Source organism: Suncus etruscus, chromosome 4 (assembly GCF_024139225.1).
Source record: "Suncus etruscus isolate mSunEtr1 chromosome 4, mSunEtr1.pri.cur, whole genome shotgun sequence".
Lineage (NCBI taxonomy): Eukaryota > Metazoa > Chordata > Mammalia > Eulipotyphla > Soricidae > Suncus > Suncus etruscus.
Window position 1 is genome coordinate 167,703,313 of NC_064851.1, and position 22,791 is coordinate 167,726,103.

Genomic DNA, 22,791 nt, shown 5'->3' on the forward strand with positions numbered 1-22,791 from the left:
AAGCTATGTAGAGACTGCTTTAGTATATTTTGAGGCTTAGTGCTTTACAAGCTATTTGAGAAAATGGAGTTAGGAATTTACCTTCTATAAAGTCCTAGCTATCAATCTCATAGTTACCCATTTAATTCTTTATTTCCTATATCCTATCATGATTTATTACAAATTATTATTTAGTTATTTAGTCAAATGAAGGTACTGTGCCACAGAGGAATGAACTGAGTGAATGTTTCACCTTCTCCATTGATGTCCCTTTTCACTTGAAATTTATGTCTTTATGATTCATTTTATTTTCTTGACTATAATACTTTGTATCATGATTTAATAACTATATTTAAATATTATTACCATACTGGTTTTTTTTTTTTTTTTTTGAAAAATATAACTATGGATTACAGTTTAGTTCAGTGGGACCCAACTTTCAGGAAGTTAGAGTAGTCCTGTCTGAGCATAATCTACTTCTCAGGGAAATTGGGAAGAATAACTATAGATTTTCATCCATGATAGTAGATTACAAATGCTATATTGGTATATGTATGGGACTGGGAAAATGTTGCATGTAATTTGTATTTTTCAAACTGTTATCAAATTATATTAATATGATACTGTACCTTAAGGCTAGGTCTATGCTAGACCAACAATTCATTCCTGGGCCCCTGAAGATACTTGTTTGGCCCTGCTGTCTATTTAGCCAAGGTGAGTCCTCATTCACAAGTATGAAATTGCTCACATCTTCCCAGCCTAAGTGAGTTTCATTATTATGAGCTGGAAAAACAGAAACTGACGATTTTTGTTGCCAATTGATTATTGGGTACTTTATAGTGTGCTTTCCTTTGGAATAAAATTTGATAAAAATGGTAAAAGCAATTCTATTTCTTTTAATTTGATTAAATAATTATAGTCCAATACATTTTTCTTTACATCATGAAAAAGATGAAGTGTTTGTTGCCAGTGATGAAGTTTGTTTTGGAACTGGAAGAATTATAACTAAAATACAAAAATGTTTCAGAACTGAAACTTAAAAGTATGAAATGCAGGTTTTTGTTTTCCATGTTTTGGGGTCAAAAATTGACTTAAATGGATACTAGGGATAAAATGTTTTACTTTTGGCATCTAAAAATAATGTATGAGAGCTGGTGTTATAGCTCAGTTACCTCCTGCTGTTCTTCAGTTAGGTAGGTCTTGCGATCCCTGGCATCACAACAACAAAATAAATAATATTGCAGCAGGATCAAATTAACCTGAAGTTCACATTCTCCTGGACTTTCACACTGGAAACCTGAGATATTTTTTTAACAAATATGAAAAAAATCTAAATTGTTTTTACTTTCATTCATAGTCAGTTATTAGTTATTTGCATGACTTTTTAGTCTTCCATGCTTGGAATATTTCAGATAGGTGGCAATCAATTTTCCTACTTCTGTTTTTTTTTTTTTTTTTTTTTTTTTTTTTGTTGTTGTTATTGTTTTTTGGGCCCATCCATCTCTTGGGTTACTCCTGGCTCTGCACTCAGAAATCACTCCTGGCAGGCTCAGGGACTATGTGAGATGCTGGGTATTGAATCTAGGTTGGCTGTGTATAAGGTAAATGCCCTACCTGCTATGCTATCACTCCAGCCCCATTCTACTTCTGTTCTTTACATGCATTTGACAAATGCATTCCTCAGACAAATACTGATTTTTCATGTAGAAATGGTTATTCAAATTCCCATATACACTTTTTACATCCACAAAGTCACATGAAAATGCATATGATTGCATTCAAATTAAGTATACTAGTAATAAGTGAAAGGCACGCATAATAATACTAATTATTATTAGAAATAATATTCAATACATTTTTGGTGTGCCTCCTTTAGATCATATTTATAGTTTCTCCTTTTCTACCCCCATAAGTGTGGACTCCTTACCTTCTATTCAAGGGCCATCATTATGTCTAACCTGTCTAGAAAGCTGGGAAGCTTTGCTGGTTCTGTTATATAGCTAGTATTTGTCTTCATTTTTGTAAACTATTTCTTACTGTCTTTCACTGTGTTTTTACTCACCTTTCTTACCGTTTACTTATTTTTCTCTCATTTCCTTATTTTTCTTAATGAAATCCTAGTCTTTTAGGGTCTATCAGAGACCACTGTAATAAAATTTTATGTACCCTTTCACAGTTAGAAATGGTCTTTGGATCTTGATATATAGACTCTTATTAACTTATCCCATTTCACTTTGTCTTTTAATTTTTTTTAACTTAACTTTCAAGCAGCTTGAAGACAGACCTTATTTTTTCTTTTACAAGTTTCTTGCCGTGCATGGATACTTAATGAATAGTAAATGAATGTGGTAAATGGTTTATGAAGGAATGATACCTATTTTTGTTTTATCTTTTATCAGCACCCACAACACAAGATCAGACCCCAAGTTCTGCTGTTTCAGTTGCCACGCCTACAGTTAGTGTTTCAGCTCCTGCTCCTACAGCTACGCCTGTGCAAACTGTTCCCCAGCCACACCCCCAGACGTTACCTCCTGCTGTTCCTCATTCAGTACCCCAGCCAGCTGCAGCAATACCTGCCTTTCCACCAGTAATGGTACCTCCATTTCGTGTTCCCCTTCCTGGCATGCCAATTCCTCTTCCAGGTAAATCAATAGATGGTTATAGTTTCTTTAGCTATGTTTTCATATTGTCAGTTAGTTTGTTCTCATTTGTCTGTGCATTTGAAATTTGCCTTGAATCTCACATGTTTCGGACATTTTGAAAGATTCATGGCTAACTGCAGTATTTTCTCTTTAGTTTTGGTAAATGTCCTTTTTGTTGTTCACGTGTCTTAAAATTAGAGCCACATTTAAAGGTATTGATTGATGGCCTTAATGAATTAAAACTGATAACCTTTTTTTAAATGTTCTCTAAATACAGTATTTTTAGGGATTGAGCTTATGAAGTCACATAGCTAATATGTTGAGTGATCTACATGCCATTTACACTATTAATGCTTAACATGCAATGTATTTCATTTTTATAACTATCTGATGAAGTAGATACACTGATAGGTTAAGTTATTTGCTTGTACCACATAATTTATAATGATATTTGGAATATGAGCTTGGGCACTAGTTCTAAGCACTGTGCACTTTATTATGTTGGAAAAATGTAATTATAACTAAAATTAATCTAAGATCAGAGATCCTCCTATAGCAACTGGGAGGTAAAGTTTAGCATTTATCATTTAAAAACTTAATTTAGCGTGAATTACATGTCTTACTATTAGAGAACATAATTACAACTAGAGAAGGATTGAAAGTGGAGTAGAGGGCCGGGAAAGTGGCGCTAGAGGTAAGGTGTCTGCCTTGCAAGCGCTAGCGTAGGACGGACCGAGGTTCGATCCCCTGGTGTCCCATATGGTCCCCCCAAGCCAGGGGCGATTTCTGAGCGCATAGCCAGGAGTAACCCCTGAGCGTCAAACGGGTGTGGCCCAAAAACCAAAAAAAAAAAAAAAAAAAAGTGGAGTAGATGCCTTCCTATAAATATTAAATAGTGATGGGCTAGACATTTTAATTTGAATGCAATCATTATTGCCAAACATTTTTAATCCTTATTCATGGCCTGTTTTTCAAATACAGTGGTTTAAGATTTTGTTGTGGGGCCGGTGTGGTGGCGCTAGAGGTAAGGTGTCTGCCTTGCCAGCGCTAGCCTAGGACGGACCACGGTTCGATCCCCCGGCGTCCCATATGGTACCCCAAGCCAGGAGCGACTTCTGAGCACATAGCCAGGAGTAACACCTGAGCATTACCGGGTGTGGCCCAAAAACCAAAAAAAAAAAAAAAAAAGATTTTGTTGCCTGAGATCAAGTTCACAGGGCTAATTTGTACCAAAGATGGAACTTAGGTATTTTTTGTCTCCTAGTTTCATAATCATTTCAGTGTCTATTGCTGCTGTGCTATTTAAAAAACAGGTGTGATTCAGTCACTTTTAATAATCATTCTTCATCTAATTGTCCTTTTCCTTGTGACCAACATGAAAAAAAACCCCACATGCTGATACTACATCTTAGCAGGGAAGACACTAAAAATCTCTAGAATTTGTGGTTTTATTATTGAGTGGGGGTAGGAGAAAAGCCTTTACCAATTATCAATATAATGTTAGCTAATTAAATCCATGATGCCTAGTATGTGATGTTTAAGAACCTTACATAATTCAAATATAAAAATTAAACTAGAAATTTTTCTCTGATCTAGGATGGCCATTTTTTTAAATTAAAGACTAAGCCAAGTATTTTTCTTTTTATATACTTTTCTATGTGAAGTTAGTTGATATAGGGAAGATGATTGATATCTTAAATTGCAGTCTTTGTTTAGGGTCATGGACAGTATTAAAATAAGATCCTGGATTCACCCCTGAGCGCTGCGGGGTGTGACCAAAAAAAAAAAAAGTTCCTGGATTCTGAGTGATCTATGAAAATATTGAGAGATGGCATAAAAGAACTTTTATTTTCCTTTAAGTCAGAGATTTCCAAACTTCTTTGGCCTACCCACTCAGCCACCACGACTTCCCTAAACCTTTAAAGCAAAGTGGTTCCCCAACTCCAATAAGGGATATAATATAGCCAATTTGGGAATCACTGCTTTAGGGGATCTTTATAGAACCAGTGGCTGAAAGATACTAGCAAAATAATCTTTGTTTTTTTTTTGGTCACACCTGGCGGCGCTCGGGTTACTCCTGGCTCTGTGCTTAGAATAGCTCCTGGCAGGCTTGGGGACCATATGGGATACTGGGATATGAACCAGGGTCCGTCGTGTATTGGCTGCGTGCAAGGCTTCACCACAGTGCTATCGCTCTGGCCCCTATTGTGTCTTTTTTAATGTCATCTTCTGATCTCATCTCCATTATTAAAAATCTTAGAGTGGTTACCATTTGCATCAAATGAGATGGTAGTACTAGTTTGGTAGGAAAGGATATTTAATACATGGTAGACACAGGGTCTGGAGAGAGTGCAGCAGGTAATGTACTTGTCTTGTATGTAACTGGTATGGTTGTTTCCTTGGCACCCTATGTGCTATCATGAGCCCCTTCAGGAGTAAGCCCTGAGTACAACTGTTGTGGCCCCATAAAACAAAATAAATGGAAGCCACTAATGAAAATTTGTGAGTCAGTTCAGAGAGATCTTGAACTAGTTACAACATTATAAGATAGCAAGATTCTTTTTTTTCTCCTCCAAATAAGATGTATACTTACTTTATACTTCCTTTATTCATGGGAAAAAACCCAAAATACTGACAAAGATTTCTTCATATGATTTTTAGATACCATGTTTAAATAGGGGAGAAGACATGGGGGAGGAGGCTGGAAAGCAGGTTCAAGATATAACATGATTCAGGGGCCGGGAAGGTGGCGCTAGAGATAAGGTGTCTGCCTTGTAAGCGAACGGACCTCGGTTCGATCCCCCGGCGTCCCATATGGTCCCCCCAAGCCAGGGGCAATTTCTGAGCGCTTAGCCAGGAGTAACCCCTGAGCATCAAACGGGTGTGGCCCAAAAAACAAAAAAAAAAAAAAAAAAAAAAAAAAGATATAACATGATTCTTTGGACAGTGAGCTATTGTTTATAAAAATTAATACCAGTACCTGGGTCTGGGGAACCTAGGAGGAGATAGGGCAGTTGCATCTTGCACATGGCTTACCCAAGTTGATTCCTGGCATCACATGTCTGTTCCCTAAATACCATGGAGTGTTTTTACTCTCACCCTTTCCCCAAGAAAATACCAGTGTTGGTTTATGCTAAGCCTTTACTATTAATAATTATTCATTTAGAAAATTTTCACTTAAATGAAATCTCCCAAGGTACTTTTGTGAAAGAGAAGAGCATTTATTTTCTTCCTCAAATGTTTGATTTCTATGTACATACTGAGTTCTTTTTATTTTTTTAGTTTGGCAGTAAGATTAGCTGGAGGAAATTGTGTGTGTGTGTGCGTGTGCTGTCTCAAATTCTGCTAGATAGAGCAATTTATGACTAACAAAGATTAAGGAAAGATGTCATGAATCATGGAAGAAAGTGGAATAATAAAGTAAAAGGTTGGAGAATTGATGGAATTGGGAATAGAAGATTAGGATTATAGAATTTCTATCATTAAGACAATAAATTCTCAGATTTTTTTTTTTTTTTTATTTTGGCTTTTGTGCCACACCCAGTGACTCTCAGAAATCGCTTTTGTCTTGGGGGACCAAATGGGACTTGGGGATCGAACCAAGGTCCGTCCTGGGTCAGCCACAGGCAAGACAAATGCCCTACTGCTGCACTATTGCCTTGGTCCCAAATGCTCAGAATTTTAAGAAATAGTAATATCAGAATTTAAATGCTAAATAGAATTTTCAAGTTGGTAATACTGTATAGGACATTAAAACCATTAGTATTGATATGTGAGACCAGGAGTGTGGTTTAGTGGTAGAGTATCATCTATACACGTGTGGCTCTAAGTCCCAGGACCAATGGTTCCCTGAACACCTGGATGTGGCACAAATTAAAAGACATTTTTTAGTGTGTCATCTTATGTCTTCATGATATGCATGTAATCAACTTTTTATTATGAAAAGAAACAGAAGACCTTTCTATATGTTCAATGTTAGTAGTCAAATACTGGCACTTCATTACTCTTTAACTGCTGCTTAATATAACTTGATAATCATAGTTAAGCCTAAATACAACTTCATGTTGTTTTAAGTTTTATTTTGTGTTAAACATTATTTGAAGTTGGGTTTTGTAGTCCAAGTTTTGAGGAGAGGATTCATATATTCTTTTTTTTTTTTTTTTTGGTTTTTCGTTTGATGCTCAGGGGTTACTCCTGGCTAAGCGCTCAGAAATTGCCCCTGGCTTGGGGGGACCATATGGGACGCTGAGGGGTCCTTCCATGGCTAGTGCTTGCAAGGCAGACACTTTACCTCTAGCACCACCTCGCTTGCAAGGATTCATGTATTTTAAGCATTAAATTTCTAGTGCTCATTTTTTTAGGTTCAGACAGCCTGCAGATGGCAGTCTTTATGTTTTCTTAAATCTAATACATATTATAATATCCTATACCAAATGAATTCTTTTATTGCTTTCTTTTAACAGTAAGGAAAATAAAACTATAAAATATTTACTCTGCATGCTTTTTTAAAGTTAGCATCAAAGTAGAAAAGTTTAGTTTTATTATTCTTTAATAATGTAATGATAACAAAAATAGCAACTAAATTAAGTTAACTTAAAGACACCAGAAATGGACAATATTTGTGTGTGTGTGTGTGTGTATGACTATATGTACATTATTTAGAAGTTTAGTTTAGGTTTTTTTCTCTGAATTAGGAAAAAATTTTTTTTCTGAACCTAAGAGAAAAACAGTTTCTTTTTAATTTATATCAATACCATTTAGGTTCAGTGTGTTCAGAAACAAATAGGAAATAAAATTTAATACCTCCACTTTGATCACTTGAACAAATTTAAGTTTACTCATAATTAAGTTTGGATTTCCTCAATTAGTCTTAGTTTTTTCCATCTTTTCCTTTGATTCCTGTTTTTGTTTTTGGTGTTTGAGCCACTCCTGTTGACTTTCAGGGGTTACACAGCAGGCTCTGTGCTCAAAATTCACTCCTGGCAGGCTTGGGGGATGCTGGGGAACGGATCTGGGTCTGCTGTGTGCAAGGCTATTACTCTACCTGTTGTGTTATCGCTCCGGTCTCCGTTTATTCCTTTTTAATCCAACACTGTGATGTATCACAAGGATTCTTCATTCTTCTAAGAACTGTACATAATTTCCACTCTTTGCAAAAAGGGCTACTTGTTTAGCTGGTTTAAAGGATAGATAGAGGTTTCTGAATCAGTCTATAATGTCACATTAGTGATATTAAAAGGTGCTATAATTTTTTTTTAACATGGTCTGCCTTCGTAGTGTTCTTAGACTATGGTATTTTATAGAGCAGACTAAATATGGAAGCTATACTTCTCTTTATCTTTCACCTTTTATTTAAAATATTTGCAATGGACTATTTAAATTCACTTCATTCTTTTTTCTTTCTCAGTTCTCTTTGTTCTCTCTCCTTTTTCTATTCCTGTATGCTCCATTCCATACCTCTTCTTTTGTATAAAGGTCTCACTTTACAGTAGCAGGGAGACTCTTGTCCTTGTCATGTTGCTCTTTCACTGGTATCAAAGCAATAGCAGCATGGGTTTGATGTCATTGGGAAAATGTCCCACATGAGAATTTAGGTACATGTAATGAAAGGGCTTTCCTTTGTTGAATTTTATTCTTGAGACTCCTTCAATATAAAGAGAACTGGTTTGATAAAAAGGTAATTCGTACTAGAAAATTGAATTAGTTATCATTTACTTGAAACCAATTCCGCCAAAAGTGTTAAACAGAAATTTTCCTCCGTTCTTGGTCTTTTTCTTTGGAAATGCCAGTCTAAATTGTAGTAGTAAATTATTACCCTGAATCCCAATGGTAGCCGACATACAATGGCAGCTTTCCAACATATGCTTGCTTATCCGTTTTACAGGTGTAGCAATGATGCAAATAGTCAGCTGCCCGTATGTAAAGACAGTCGCTACCACCAAGACCGGTAATTTTTAAAACCATCTTAGTTTGTTTTGTCTGTAAGTTGGCATGGTAGTGAATGTTGTTGTTTATCCTTTTATTTATTTTTGCCCAAATGAGTGGATTTTTTTATATTTTTCTTTTTAATGAGCAATATAATGCAGTTGTCATATTTGGCCAACACTTAATTTTCCCAATTGCCTGTAGCATTAGCTTCTTTGGTTCACAAAGCAAATAAGGTCAGATCACTTTGTATCTTACTTTTTGTAATAAGTGTAAACAACTCATTCCCATATTCATAGCATTTTATTTTATTTTTTGATGTTTGCTTTTAAGTTAAATATAAAAAAATCATTTCCATGTGTTAAAGTGATGTGATTGTATATCAGCTTGCATGCCTAGTGAGTATATGTGCGTGATTTTTGTGTGTGTATGTGTATGTATTTGAATGTGTGTGTAGTATAAATCTGCTCTTTAAAAAGCTATGGAAGACAATGACCCAAAATATTATAGTTTAGTAATTAAGGTGTTTTTCCTCAGTTTTGATTTATGTATTTTTAATTGTATAATGCTAGTCTATATGCCCAGTTTTAAAGAAAAAATGCTATTCTTGATTGACCATTTTCTTTTAGTCATAGATTGAACTAATAGTTTAAGAGATCTCTAAATTAATCAACTAGTTTTTGGCACTCATAGTTTTAAAACAGACTTGTTTCAAACCCTGTGGGTTACCTTCGAATTAGAAAATAAATTTGCTTCAGGATACATGTATACTAATTATGCTTATTACACAGTTGCTTTTATTAGAAAATTTTTAAGTAAGTGAAAAACAAAAATTTTGTTTGTATGTTTTGGAACCACACCTGGCATTGCTCAGGGAGTTCTTCCTGGCTCTGTGCTCAGGAATCCCTTATGTTGGGCTGGGGGATCATGGGATGCCGGAATTGAACCTGGGTTGGCCATGTGCCTGGCAAGCACTGTGCTCGGCCCCCCAAAATGTTAACATTTGAATTGATATTCCATGTTACAAATTCATCATAGGTGTGATGGGTCAGTTGGAAAACATTTTTTAAAAATACAGTTCTATGGCTCAGCTTCTAAATCTAACTTTAAAACAGGAAAATAGATTTAAGTAGAAAGTCATATTTTATTTGATTTGGTTTTGGCTCCTTCACTTATTAATATTAGAAAAATTTAGATACTGTTTTAAAGTTTTGTAATATTGTATTGAGATAAAATGCATATCTCTCACTTTTTATTCTTCTTTTTTTAGGTGTATTGCCAGGAATGGCCCCTCCTATTGTTCCCATGATACACCCCCAAGTTGCTATTGCAGCTTCGCCTGCTACCTTGGCTGGAGCAACAACAGTTTCTGAGTGGACGGAATATAAAACAGCTGATGGGAAGACATACTATTATAATAATAGAACATTAGAATCAACATGGGAAAAACCACAGGAACTAAAAGAGAAAGGTATAGTCGTTTTAATGATGTGTGGGATATAGGTCAACTGTGAAATGATGATAGAATTCTGTTGGAAAATTGGGCTGGAGCGATACCACAGTAGTAGAGCATTTGCCTTGCACGTGGCTCACCTGGGATGGACCGGGTTTGATTCCCAGCAACCTATATGGTCCCCAAGCCTGCTTGGAGTAATTTCTGAGTGCAGAGTCAGGAGTAATCCCTGAGCTCTGCCGGCCGGCTGTGGCGCGCCCCCCCCCCCCCCAAATTGGAAAATTGGACTAGATCCCTTGCCTGATTGTATAGTTGTTGGATTATTCCTATAAAATGATATATGTAATTATTTTTAAAAGCCGGTTCTTTTACTTAATACCTTTACCCATTTTTCTCTTTGTAGAAGTTAAATTAGTTATATATAGATATTTGTCACATATCAGAAGATACATAATTTTCCTATTGTATAATTATTTTCTATATTGAGGTTTTGAGAGGAGAACACTGTTTTCTATTATCTCTTATTTCCTGTAACTGTTGCAAAACTCTTAGGATTTTATTCCTTTCAGCAAAATGAATAATTGCTACCTTCACCTGAGAATGACCTGAAAGACTTTACAGTCTCTCTGAAATAAGTAGTTCTTTAGTATCGGTTTCCTAATTGGTACAGCAAGATATTTGACATGTTATTATATTACACTTGAAGAATGGTATTACAAGGAAAAATGTGTCTTTGTCGCTAATTCAAAATGGATGATCTTAACTGCTTAGTCTCTCAAGTTCTTTTTGTTTATTGGGGTCTAGGCATGTTAATTTGGCCTGCACCCGGTGGTGATCAGGGTTTCCTCCTATCTCTGTACTCTGGGATCATTTCCTGTCAGGCCTTGGGAGAACCATTTGGGTTCTTGGGATTGAACTCCAGTTGCTGATTGTGACACAAGCACCGTACTTGCTGTATTGTCTTTATCACCAAGTCTCTGAAAGTTCTTAGAAAGTCTTATCCAAAAATCACTGAGTGACAACATTTTAACTTTTTATAGAAAAACTAGAGGAGAAGATTAAAGAGCCAATTAAAGAACCTTCAGAAGAACCTCTCCCAATGGAGACTGAGGAGGAGGATCCCAAAGAAGAGCCTTTAAAGGAGATAAAAGAGGTAAAATGACATCATCCCACAGTCTGGAAGCCAACATGATTGTTTGCTTAATTTTTCTTGTACCTGAAAATCATGTGATAAAGTTTGATGCTTACTATGAATTTCATCTTTGAAATTTTTAGGTCTCTTCAGTGTTTCTAGTTCAGATTTCCTTTTGAAGTTTTCTTTGATTTACTTTCCCAAAATTGAGGCTCTTAGGAAAGACTTGAATCTGAGTTTAGACTAAATCTCCAGCATCTCACAAAAAAGAAAAAAGAAACAATGAAGGGGCCTGAGAGATAGCACAGCAGTAAGGCATATGCCTTGGATGCAGAAGGATCCCATATGGTCCCCCGAGCCTGCCAGGAGCGATTTCTGAGCATAGAGCCCAGAGTAACCCTTGAGGAGCGCTGCCGGGTGTGACCTAAAAATCACACACACAAAAAAAAAAGATAAAAAAAAAATCTCCAGCATCTTTAATAGGTTGGCTTTAAATTAGAGGAGTTTTTATTACATTTTATCTGTCCTTTCTACTGTTTGTATTGTGGCATGGGAAGTTATTTATACAGTATTACAGGAGTTTTTGCATTTTTGTAAACTCCTTTATTCTGTGAGGGACTTTTGGTAGTCATGTTTAATTAGCAGTAAAAAGAATAATGAAGAGGCTGTCTTAATTTTCTATTCTATAGTTCCTCATTTTGCTCCTAAACAAATGGCTGTGATACCGTGGGGTTCTGTGGGTGGATTTGTCTCCACCAGCTCAAGGACTAGGTTTAGAACTTAGAAAGAAATTACTGCTGAGAGTCTCCTTTACCTCACCACCTATACTAACCTATACTGAGCAACATCTTACTTTTATTTATTTATTTATTTATTTATTTATTTATTTATTTATTTATTTATTTATTTATTTATTTATTTATTTATTTATGGGATGTTTAGGTGCATTAATTAAATAGGATTAATATTTTCCACAGGAACCCAAAGAAGAAGAAATGACTGAAGAAGAAAAGGCTGCTCAGAAAGCTAAGCCAGTAGCTACTACACCAATTCCTGGTACTCCCTGGTAGGTATTTGCTAAATTTGTAATTAGTAATACTTATTTTGCCATACCTTATTAAAACAAAAATGCTTAAACGTGCCAAGGGGCTGGAGCGATACAGTAGAGTGGGTAGATTATTTGCCTTGCAAGATGCCTTGTAGTCAACCTAGGTTCAATCTGTGGCATCCCAATATGGTCCCCAGAGCCTGGCAGGAATAATTTCTGAGTGCAGAGCCAGGAATAACCTCTTGAGTGCTTCTGGGTGTGGCCCAAAACCAACCAACCAAAACCGTTGATTATGTCAAATTGGTTGGGAGGGGTTGGTTTTTTTGGGCCACACCCACCAGTACTCAAGGGACTATGTGGGATCCAATCCCAGCCTCCTGTATGCAGAGCTTGTGATCCTGCCCTTTGAGCCATTTTCTAGCCTTGTCTTTTTTTTTTTTTTTTTTTTTGGGTTTTTGGTTTTTGGGCTACACCCAGCGGTGCTCAGGGGTTACTCCTGCCTATCTGCTCAGAAATCACTCCTGGCAGGCATGAGGGGCCATATGGGACACAGGAATTCGAAACAACCACCTTAGGTCCTGGGTCAGCTGCTTGCAAGGCAAACGCAGCTGTGCACCGCCCTTTTCAATTGTTTTGAATTACTGCTTTAGTCTTAGCTGGCAGCTTTATTCTGTCTTAAAAAATATTTTTTAAGTGGAGGATTGGGTCACATCCGGCCTTGTTCAGGGTCTGTTTCTTTGGTATGCTCTGGAGTGATCCCTTTAGGAATAATATGTGGTACCAGCTATTTGAATCCGGTGTAAGGCAGTTGCCTTGTACTATCTGCATTCCCTAAAAACCATGTTTGGTTCTCGGTTAGTAATATGAATACGCTCTTCTTCATCACCCTAATCTCTAAAAGGCCTGACATGAAAATATTTTATTCCATTCATAGGTGTGTTGTTTGGACTGGCGATGAGCGTGTCTTCTTTTATAATCCTACCACTCGTCTTTCTATGTGGGACCGACCTGATGATCTTATTGGAAGAGCAGATGTTGACAAAATTATACAGGAGCCTCCTCATAAAAAAGGGATGGAAGAAGTGAAGAAACTAAGTAAGTTTTACATTATAGCAACTTACCTAATTTTGAAATTTTAATATTTGACAATTTGGTACCACTTGGAAATAATTTTTTTCAGAAAATACAGGGAATTTGAAAATTAAAGAATAGAGTTTTATTGGTTTGAGTTCAGTAGTGAAGCTATAAGAAATAGGGAATTTGTTAAAACTAATTTTGTATAATGTTTATATATCTAGAAAAATATTCCATGCCAAGATTTTCAGCAAGTTTAGATATGATGGTGCTGTGATGTTTGCCTGTGCTTTATTACTCTACATACTGCAGTGAACCTTTGAATCCATTTTGTAACTGTTTAAATTATCAAAGCTATATTGATGGTTTAAACTGGAGATTTTATAAAAATGGAAAATTTCGTGACAGTATCCCCATGGCTTTAAAACTAGATGAAATTAGGGGAAAATATGTCATTGTCCTGAGAATACAGAATTACTAAATCTTTTTTTACTTTTTACTTTTGGGGCGGGGGGGGGTTGTTTTTTGCGCCACACAAAGCAGCTCTGTGTTCAGAAATTGCTCTTGGCAGGCTCGGGGGACCATATGGGATGCCGTGATCGAACCTGGGTCATACCTGGGTCGGTCACATGCAAGGCATAGGCCCTAGAGCTGTGCAATCGCTCAGCTCTAAAAACTAAAACTTCAAGAGAATTTCTAACTCATGTTCAGTTAGCATTCCAATAAATAGAATGAACACAAATAACTACATAATCTTGTTGTTTTGGCCATACCCCATTTTACTTAGCTTATTCCTGGCTATGCTTTGGGATCATTCTTTTGGAGCTTGGGTTTTATATGTGGTGACAAGGATTCAACCTACGGCAAGTGCCTTACTTGCTGTACTCTTGGGCCCTGACGTGGTTGTGCTTTTTAGAATATTCATTTAGCTTAGAAATATGCTAGATGAATCATATTATACTCAAAGTGAAACAAATCCTAACATGTAATTCCTAATAATTGAAAAATAGTGTATTAACACTTTTATTTCCAAACCAGTTAAATTTTGCCTTTCTGGGACTAAGATACTAGGCACCTGTTACTTTTATTCCATTTCAGTACTACACTTTGAAGCTATTATTAAAAAATAAAAATGCAAAACCACTATGGTTCTAAGGATCAAATTCAGGGTCTCCCTGAAAACATCTGTGGCAGGAGTTACACCACTGAGTTCCTCTGCTGGTTCCTTACAGCTATGATATTGATTGTTCTAACACCTTGGAGGTTATACTTTTATTACAAAGTTGTGAATTATGTCTAGAAAATATGATTTGCCTGTGTTTTTATCTGCTTTAGCTGTTCGTTCTGCTTTGTATTCAATTCTTTTGACAAAAACATGCATCATCAATATTTCAAAATGAAATATAGGAAATTTGTATAAATATTCTACTTTATGAGTAAATTTATGGGATATCTTATATACTGTTTTATATAATAAGAGAAAAAATTATGTCATGTGCATATGACTATTTAAGTTAATATATTTGAAATGTTTTTGCCAGGACACCCAACTCCAACAATGCTGTCCATCCAAAAGTGGCAATTCTCTATGAATGCAAGTGAGTCAACTGTGAATTGTAGCCTTTAAATATTGTTAAAGCATTTGTTCTGGTGGTGGCTAAGAGAAGGTTTCTTTGTTTCTTATTTATTTTTTGTTTGGGTTTTTTGTGCCACACCTCTGTGCTCAGGGATTGCCCTTGGCTTTGCACTTAGGAATTACTCTGGGCATTGTTTGGGGGACATTCTGGGATATCTGATCAAATTTGGGTTGGCCAAAGGCTAGGCAAGCACCTACCTATATACTGCTCTGGGCCCCAACAGATAATTTCTTTTTTTTTTTTTTTTTTTTGGGGCCACACCCGGTAACGCTCAGGGGTTACTCCTGGCTATGCGCTCAGAAGTTGCTCCTGGCTTGGGGGACCATATGGGACACCGGGGGATGGAACCGCGGTCCGTCCAAGGCTAGCCAAGGCAAGGCAGGCACCTTACCTCTTGCGCCACCGCCCGGCCCCAGATAATTTCTTTATACATTTATGTTTCTGTTTTGTTGTTTCTTAGTTAAAGAAGAGCAAGAATTAATGGAAGAAATTAATGAAGATGAACCTGTTAAAGCCAAAAAAAGGAAGTAAGTAATGTTTATAGTTTGTATAGTTCAGGTAGATTTTACTTTTTGAAAGTTGATTAGCTTACTTTCAGATCGAGACTGAGACAGGTAATGTGTGTGTTAGGAGAAAAAGTTGATAATTGCCCTTTAGGTCTGATATAAGAACACATTGCTTAAGAATATTGAAATAATGTCCTTCTGTTACTAGCTACACTGAAGATTTGATTATTTAAGTGCATATACCAAATGACATTAATTACTTAAGCAGTTACTTGGAGGCATTTATTAGACCTGAGCTTTGTAAAAAAAATTTTTTCCCCCTACTTTAGATACTTAACAGACACCTTTCTAGAAATATGTACTGTCACAGATTTCTCTCTTATATACCTTTCCTAGTACTAAATCTAGTAATTATTGCCTGGGCTAGAAGAACCCATGTTAGAATATACTCGATACTGCTCTAAGTGAAAGCTTTAGTTTGACAATTAGAGCAGGCTAAAATGTTAATGTTACTAATGAATATTATGGATTGGGGAAAGAGGAGGAATCGGATTTGTGTGAGGGTGGGGGAGGAATGGGACCATTTTTTAGCAGCAAAAAGGAAAGTTTGAAGATTTTATCAGGGACTAGTTTATCATAGTCCTTATTTGAAAAGGACAGATTGAATGCAGCCAAATGATGGCAAAGAACTCAGTAATCCCGATGAGGGTGATTGTTTTCTTGAAATTTCTTCATTGGCAACAGTATTAAATTATAAATTAAAGAGAGTCACATACTCTACCCTAGTACATCGCTTTTTTTGCAGTTGACTTTTTAGTTCTTGACTAAATATTTTTATTGTAATCAGCTTACTTTGTGTTCTTAAAGAAACCTAGAATATTACATTTCTTTATCACAAATGACTGTATTCATTCTGTTTATGTACCATAATTTTGGCTGTTCCTACAATGTTAAAATTTTAGGTTGTTTTTAATTGTTTGTTCTTATAGACAACTCTGTAAGGTTTTTAACTGCTTTTATCAGGAGAATGTCAAAGAAGTCCTTTATGTGGATTGCCCGAGCTTCTCTATTTAGGTACAAAGCTAAAAGCCTGTTTTTCCTGGCTTAGTTTTTCTTTATTTCTTTTATTGAGATAGATAGTGATAGTTTGTATTGTGACATTTTTATTTAGTCTAATTATGTAAAAGTTATTTGTTTTCATTAGTTATATTTCTTGGATGTCTTTTACTCTTTATTTAAAGTTCTTAAATTATTTTAAGAGGGTATATTGTTTGGCAAATTGCTTTTACCTGTTTGTTTTGTGCATATCTTAGGTCACAGACTATCTCGCTAAGTTCCTGCAGGTCACCGACTATGTCTTCTATTTTTTTGATTCATTCCCTAAGTTGCTAATTAATTACCTCTCACTTAGCATATTTGTGGGTTAGCCTTAGTTCTATTTAAGTCTGGGCTAGCTGCACTTTCCAAAATAGCAAAGGCTTTTGCATTTGCTAAAGCTCTCTTTCTAATCCCCTTAAATTTATTTAGGGAACATAAACATGAATTTCATTCTTATACTTAGATCATTTTAAGAGAAGCAAGATCTGGGGCCTGGAGCGCTAGCACAGCGGTAAGGCTTTTGCCTTACACGTAGCTGACCCAGGACCGACTCTGGTTTGATCCCTGGCGTCCCATATGGTCTCCCAAGCCAGGAGCGATTTCTGAGCACATAGCCAGGAGTACCCTGAGCATCACTCGGTGTGCCCCCCCCCCCCAAAAGAAGCAAGATCTGTTCAAACGCACCTGGGTATTAATATTTACTTGCCTTTTTTTTTTTTTTTTATCCACATGAATGAGCCTTCTTCATAGTATAGGTGTTTGAGAGGTGATTTGATTTCATGTTTGCAATTTCACTTGAGTACATACAGCAACAGGGTTGTCCTTTGCCCTGAGGTGCATTTTTGGAGGAACAAGAAATAGTTAGTCATTGATGAACAATTCTAATTCCATCTAACTACTCCTGGGCCTATGTTGCTCTCTGGGACCTGTCCTTCAAAAATCTCAACTTATCACCCAGAAAGTGAGTAAAAAAAATGTCAGGTAGGTAAGGTATATATCTCACATATCCACTTGGCCAAGTTTGCAGATGTTTTGGTTTTATATTTAAAAAAATTAGAGATTACTAAGACATACCAAATTTTATTAGATTAAAATATGCATTTATATAACATGTTAGAATGATTGCTTTTTTAATATCATTTCAAGAACTAAAAATTAAATTCTGTGCTGTTTAATTCTAACACATAGAGTTTTACTGCAATGTTAAGTAAGGTTTTTTTGTTTTGTTTTTAAGTAAGGGAGTTCATTATGTATATAATAGTAGGGCCCCGAGCATAGCAAAGGTATACGTTTTCCTAACAACTTAGCTGACCATTATATCCATAGAAGCTCATTGTATCATTGCTCAAGTAGAACTATTATTATTGTTATTATTATTACTATTATGATGATGAACATTGCTTATCCCTTAGAATTCAGTTTGAACTCTCATATAATCTATTTTTGCCAAAAATATGCTGCTCAGTAGTGAGTCTTGAATATCCATCCCATTGATTTTTAAGATTTTAAGATTCATTAATATATTTTTAGTTGACACCTTCTATTTTATTTTTTATAGGCGAGACGATAATAAAGACATTGATTCAGAGAAAGAAGCTGCCATGGAAGCTGAAATTAAAGCTGCCCGAGAAAGGGCCATTGTCCCTCTGGAGGCCCGAATGAAGCAGTTCAAGGACATGCTGCTAGAGAGAGGGGTCAGAAAACAATCTTTGGGGGAGATATTTCTGTTTTGTATAAGTAATATAAATATGTCTTGCTAAAAGGTCAAATCTAAGGTTAGTGCTCATGATGTGGGGGGGATAAGGGAAGCCTATAAAATTACTGTGCTCTTTCAAACATTTTCTTGGCTAATCATATGTTTAACTGAATGCCATCTTACTATTCTCAAGTGCATATAACATTTAACATTTATTGGGTCATTAAATTTTGGTGAGTAATATAAGACAAGTATTAACATTACAGAATGGCGGACTGCTCAGGAGAGGTAAAGTATATATAATTCTTCCTTTAATGTCTTAAGAGTGATTGTTAAAGGAAACTGATTTTATGATACTAACGAAGCTTACTTGAAAAGGATTTTTGGTTTTTTGGTTATATTTATAGATTCATTTGAAAAAGCAGAATTGTTTGATTTTAAATTAGAGTGGAGTTAAATAAGATAGGAGCAGGGATGGGAAATCAAAATGCAAATCTTCAAGGCTTTTTCTGATGTACTTTTTAAAATGTCACACAGTAGTGGTTATTTTAATGAGTAATTAAGTGTGTTATTTCTATATAACATAGAACTGTTTAGTGCCAATTAGTGTGGAAGTTTTGTACTGCTAGACTCCCACTGCTTGCCATTTATTAGTGATGGCAACTTCAGTATGGTTTTTATTATGTTTCCTTTTAAAACAGATGTCCTGTAGATTTCAAGCAAAATTATTTGACCTTTACGTTTTTAGAGCAAACTTAATTATGAGGCAATGCTTTTTTTCTTATCTTGAAGGTGTCTGCTTTTTCAACGTGGGAGAAGGAATTACACAAGATAGTTTTTGATCCTCGATACTTACTACTTAATCCTAAAGAGAGAAAACAGGTAAAAAACGTTTAAAAAATATATATCCTTGCAGCATTTTAAATTTAGTTTATAACTCTTAACCACCAGGTACCCAGCAATGTTCACAAAGGATCTCTTTAAGTGATCTTAGGAACATCAGGGGAGGTTGGAGGGGAAAGTAATACCAGGAACATCCTCTCCACCTCGCTTTGCTTTTTTCTGAAATGTTTCATATCCTAGAAAACATCATCTTCTGGACATTTCTGCCTCAAAAATGCCTGGCTATTTATGCCCTTTTACAAGGACATGACTATGGCCTCATGAACATTTTGTCCTTGTTCCTCAGACACATTGAAGGTGTAGCTAAAATGTTTCCAAATTCATTACAATGCTATTTTTTGCATCTTATAGGGTAAATGACAAATTTTTACAATATAAAATGACAATTGAATGGAGCAAAAGGGTGTGGGATCTATAAATCCTACCTGCAGGTGAACAGTCATTGAACGGTTTGTCACCTTCCTATTGTGCCATATGCAGAGGTATATGTAGAAATATGGGACTATTGTGAATACACATTTTAAGACAGGAATACAGGTTTACATCTCACAAGCCCACATAAAGTCTATATTAAATATTCTTTCATCATAAAAAGTAATATCAGGCACATTAGGATCTCTCTTGAACTAGTGTTTATTACTTATTTCTGAGTTGTCATTCCCATGATGATTTAGGGACTTATCTTGGAATTGCTTCCTCCTGTAAAGTATTGCACGATTTATATTATTTATGAATTACTTGAACTACAGTCACATTCTTGGTAAAATGGTGAGTATATTGAATGTATTGTAGAGCTTTGATAATCTTGAATCATCAAGATAATGCATTTGATAATATCCATTTCTCATACTTAGAATTTAGTGGTTGGGATAATTCTCTACCATAAACTTTTAATGAAGAACGGAGAATTACAGTTTACAAGACATAATGTATTCCAGTACTTATAGTAGTAAAAGCTGACTTTCCAAATCTGTTAAAGAACATTATGAGCAATATCAGTCTTAACCTAAGTTTATGGCTTGTAAATCAGCCGTGATTCTTCAGTTTTCCCTACAAGTTACCCTACAGTTTTTCCTTTAAGTGTATTGGCAAAATATACCTCCTCCAATTTTCTCAGTCTTGCTTCTTATTTATTATTTCCGATGCTCGCATCTTAATTCAAGCCACTACGTTAGCTCATTATTTCTCATGCTTTAAAATAGTCTTGACGGGCTGGAGCAATATTAGAGCAGATAGGGCACTTGCCATGCACATTGCTGATCTGAGTTCAAATTCTAGTATCTCATATGGTCCCCCAAACTAACTACTGGTTGAGATTTTTCTTGGTCCACTTTGTATTATTTTCTTTTTTTTTTTCTTTATTTTTTGTGGTTTTTGGGTCACACCCGGCAGTGCTCAGGGGTTTTTCCTGGCTCCGTGCTCAGAAATTGCTCCTGGCATGCACGGGGGACCATATGGGACGCCGGGATTCAAACTGATGACCTTCTGCATGAAAGGTAAACGCCTTACCTCCATGCTATCTCTCCGGCCCCGTATTATTTTCTTTTTTTTATCAAAGATTAATACCTGAGGGTCTGTCTCAGGATATTCAAGTCTGTTTCATTTATCTGAATGCCTGTTTATTCTAAAACCATGCTGTTTTAATTATTGAGTAGTTTGAAGTTGAGGAAAGTGGTGCCTATCATTAACTTCTTCCCAAGAATTGTGTTATTCAGAGATTTATTTTCTATATAAATTTCAGAAGTAAATTTGACATATTTCCTTTAATAATGTCATGGGTATCCTTATAGGATTTGCTTTAAATCTCTACGATATTTTGGGGAAGTGATATTTTCATGATGCTAATCCTCTCAGTCCATGAACATGGTATGTGTTTTCATTTTTTTCTGTCCTCTCAATTCTTTTTGAAGCAGTGTTTTGTACTTATCTTCCAAAAGGTCTTTACTCTCTTTGGTTAAGTTGATTACAAAGTACTTGATTTTCTGGGACCTGAGTGATAACACAGCATGTAGGACATTTGCCTTGCACACAGATGACCTGGTCCTATCCCCAGCATCCCATGAGGTCCCCTGAACCTGCCAAGAGATATTTCTGAGCACAAAGGTAGGACTGATCTGAGTAGTGCTGGATGTGGCCCAAAAACCAAAATAAAATAAAATAAAATAAAATCCAAAGTACTTTATTTTTCAATTGTGGATGGATGGGATTGTTTTTTTAATTCCTCTTTTATTTGTATCTAGGCAAGCCGAGTATTTTTGTGCAATTATTTTCTAGCCTGTCACTTTACTATTAAAATATATTGTTTCTAGAAGCTTTTTTTGGGGGTGAGGGTCACACTGAGCATTGCTCAGAGATTACTCCTGGCTATACGCTCAAAAATTGCTCCTGGCAGGCTCAGGGGACTCTATGGGATGCCGGGATTCAAACCACCGTCCTTTTGCATGCAAGGCAAACACCCTACCTTCATACTATCTGTCCTGCCCCTCTAGAAGCTTTTTTGAGAGTTTTTAGGATTTTCTAAATTGAGTATCCCGTCGTCTCAAATAGCGAGAGCTTGACTTCTTCCTTTTCTCTCTGGATGCCCTGGATGTCTTTTTCTTGCCCAGTTGCGATGGCAAGTTTGCTCTAGTACTAAATTGAATAGAAGTGGAGAGGTGCTTAACCTTGTCTTAGGCCTGATCTTAAATGGAAGGCTTTTAGGTTTTCCCCACTGTGTATTACAGTGTTTGCTATGGGCTTGTTGTTAATGGCTTTGATTGTATTGTACCTTCAAGTTCCATTTGTTGAGAGTTTTTATCATGAATGAGTGTGTCAAATGCTTTCTCTGTTGATATGATCATATGTTCTGTTTTGTTTGTTTGTTTTTTGGGGCTACACCCATTGGTGCTCAGGGGTTACTCCTGGCTCTGCACTCAGATATCACTGCTGGCAGGCTCAGAGGACCTTAGGGGTACCAGGAACTGAAACTGGGTCCGTCCCAGCTGTACTGTCTATCACTCTGGTCCCATCAGATGATTTATTAATATGGCATATTGGTTCATTGACTTGCATATGTTGAACAACTCTGGCATTTCCATGATGACCTTTTTAATGAATTGTTGGATTCTATTTGCTAGTATTTTGTTGATTTTGTGACTCTTCAAGGATATCAGCCTTAATTCTCTGATTTAGTGATTACTGTGTCTGCTTTTAGGATCAGGGTGATGTTGGCTTCATAAAAACTGTTGGGGGTGTTTCAGTTTCTTTAATTTCTTGGATTTAATGGCAATAAGTCCTCTTCAGAGGTTTGAAAACATTTACTTGAATTCTTTTTGATGAAGCCAGTGAATCCATCTGGGCCTGAGCTTTTGTTTTTGGGAAGACTTTTAATTACGATCTGAAGATCTGAATTTCCTTGACAGTGATCAGTCTGTTCAGGTATACCAAATCATTGTAATCAACCTTGGGAGGTTATGGAAGTCCAAGACTTCATCCATTTCTAAGTTCTCTTGAATTGTGGCATAAAGATTTTCAAAGTAATTAATCTTTTTGACGATCCTCTGACTATCTGATATCTGTTGTGATGTTCCCCCTTTGATTTTTGAAACTGTTTATTGGTGCTCTCTCTTTAGTCTGGTAATGGTTTATTAATCTTATTTATTTTATTCAAAGAACCAACTCTTTGTTTCATTGATTTTGGTTTTTTTTTTTGGGGGGGG

The 22,791-nt window shown here is 36.0% G+C and overlaps 1 protein-coding gene across 9 annotated transcripts in view; it reads left to right on the forward strand.

The window, feature by feature from the left end:
* The window catches only part of TCERG1 (transcription elongation regulator 1), a 58,894-nt gene that overhangs the window by 13,387 nt on the left and 22,716 nt on the right, over positions 1–22,791 (forward strand). For 6 of the 9 annotated variants that reach the window (XM_049771441.1, XM_049771444.1, XM_049771445.1 and 3 more), the window contains 11 exons: positions 2,379–2,621; positions 8,506–8,568; positions 9,817–10,017; positions 11,040–11,152; positions 12,109–12,197; positions 13,114–13,274; positions 14,795–14,851; positions 15,351–15,417; positions 16,420–16,470; positions 18,053–18,188; positions 18,983–19,072. In XM_049771441.1, the coding sequence (XP_049627398.1) occupies positions 2,379–2,621; positions 8,506–8,568; positions 9,817–10,017; positions 11,040–11,152; positions 12,109–12,197; positions 13,114–13,274; positions 14,795–14,851; positions 15,351–15,417; positions 16,420–16,470; positions 18,053–18,188; positions 18,983–19,072 (1,271 nt within the window). The remainder of the gene's footprint in view (positions 1–2,378; positions 2,622–8,505; positions 8,569–9,816; positions 10,018–11,039; positions 11,153–12,108; positions 12,198–13,113; positions 13,275–14,794; positions 14,852–15,350; positions 15,418–16,419; positions 16,471–18,052; positions 18,189–18,982; positions 19,073–22,791) is intronic. The other 3 variants (XM_049771442.1, XM_049771443.1, XM_049771448.1) reach the window with 3 other exon arrangements.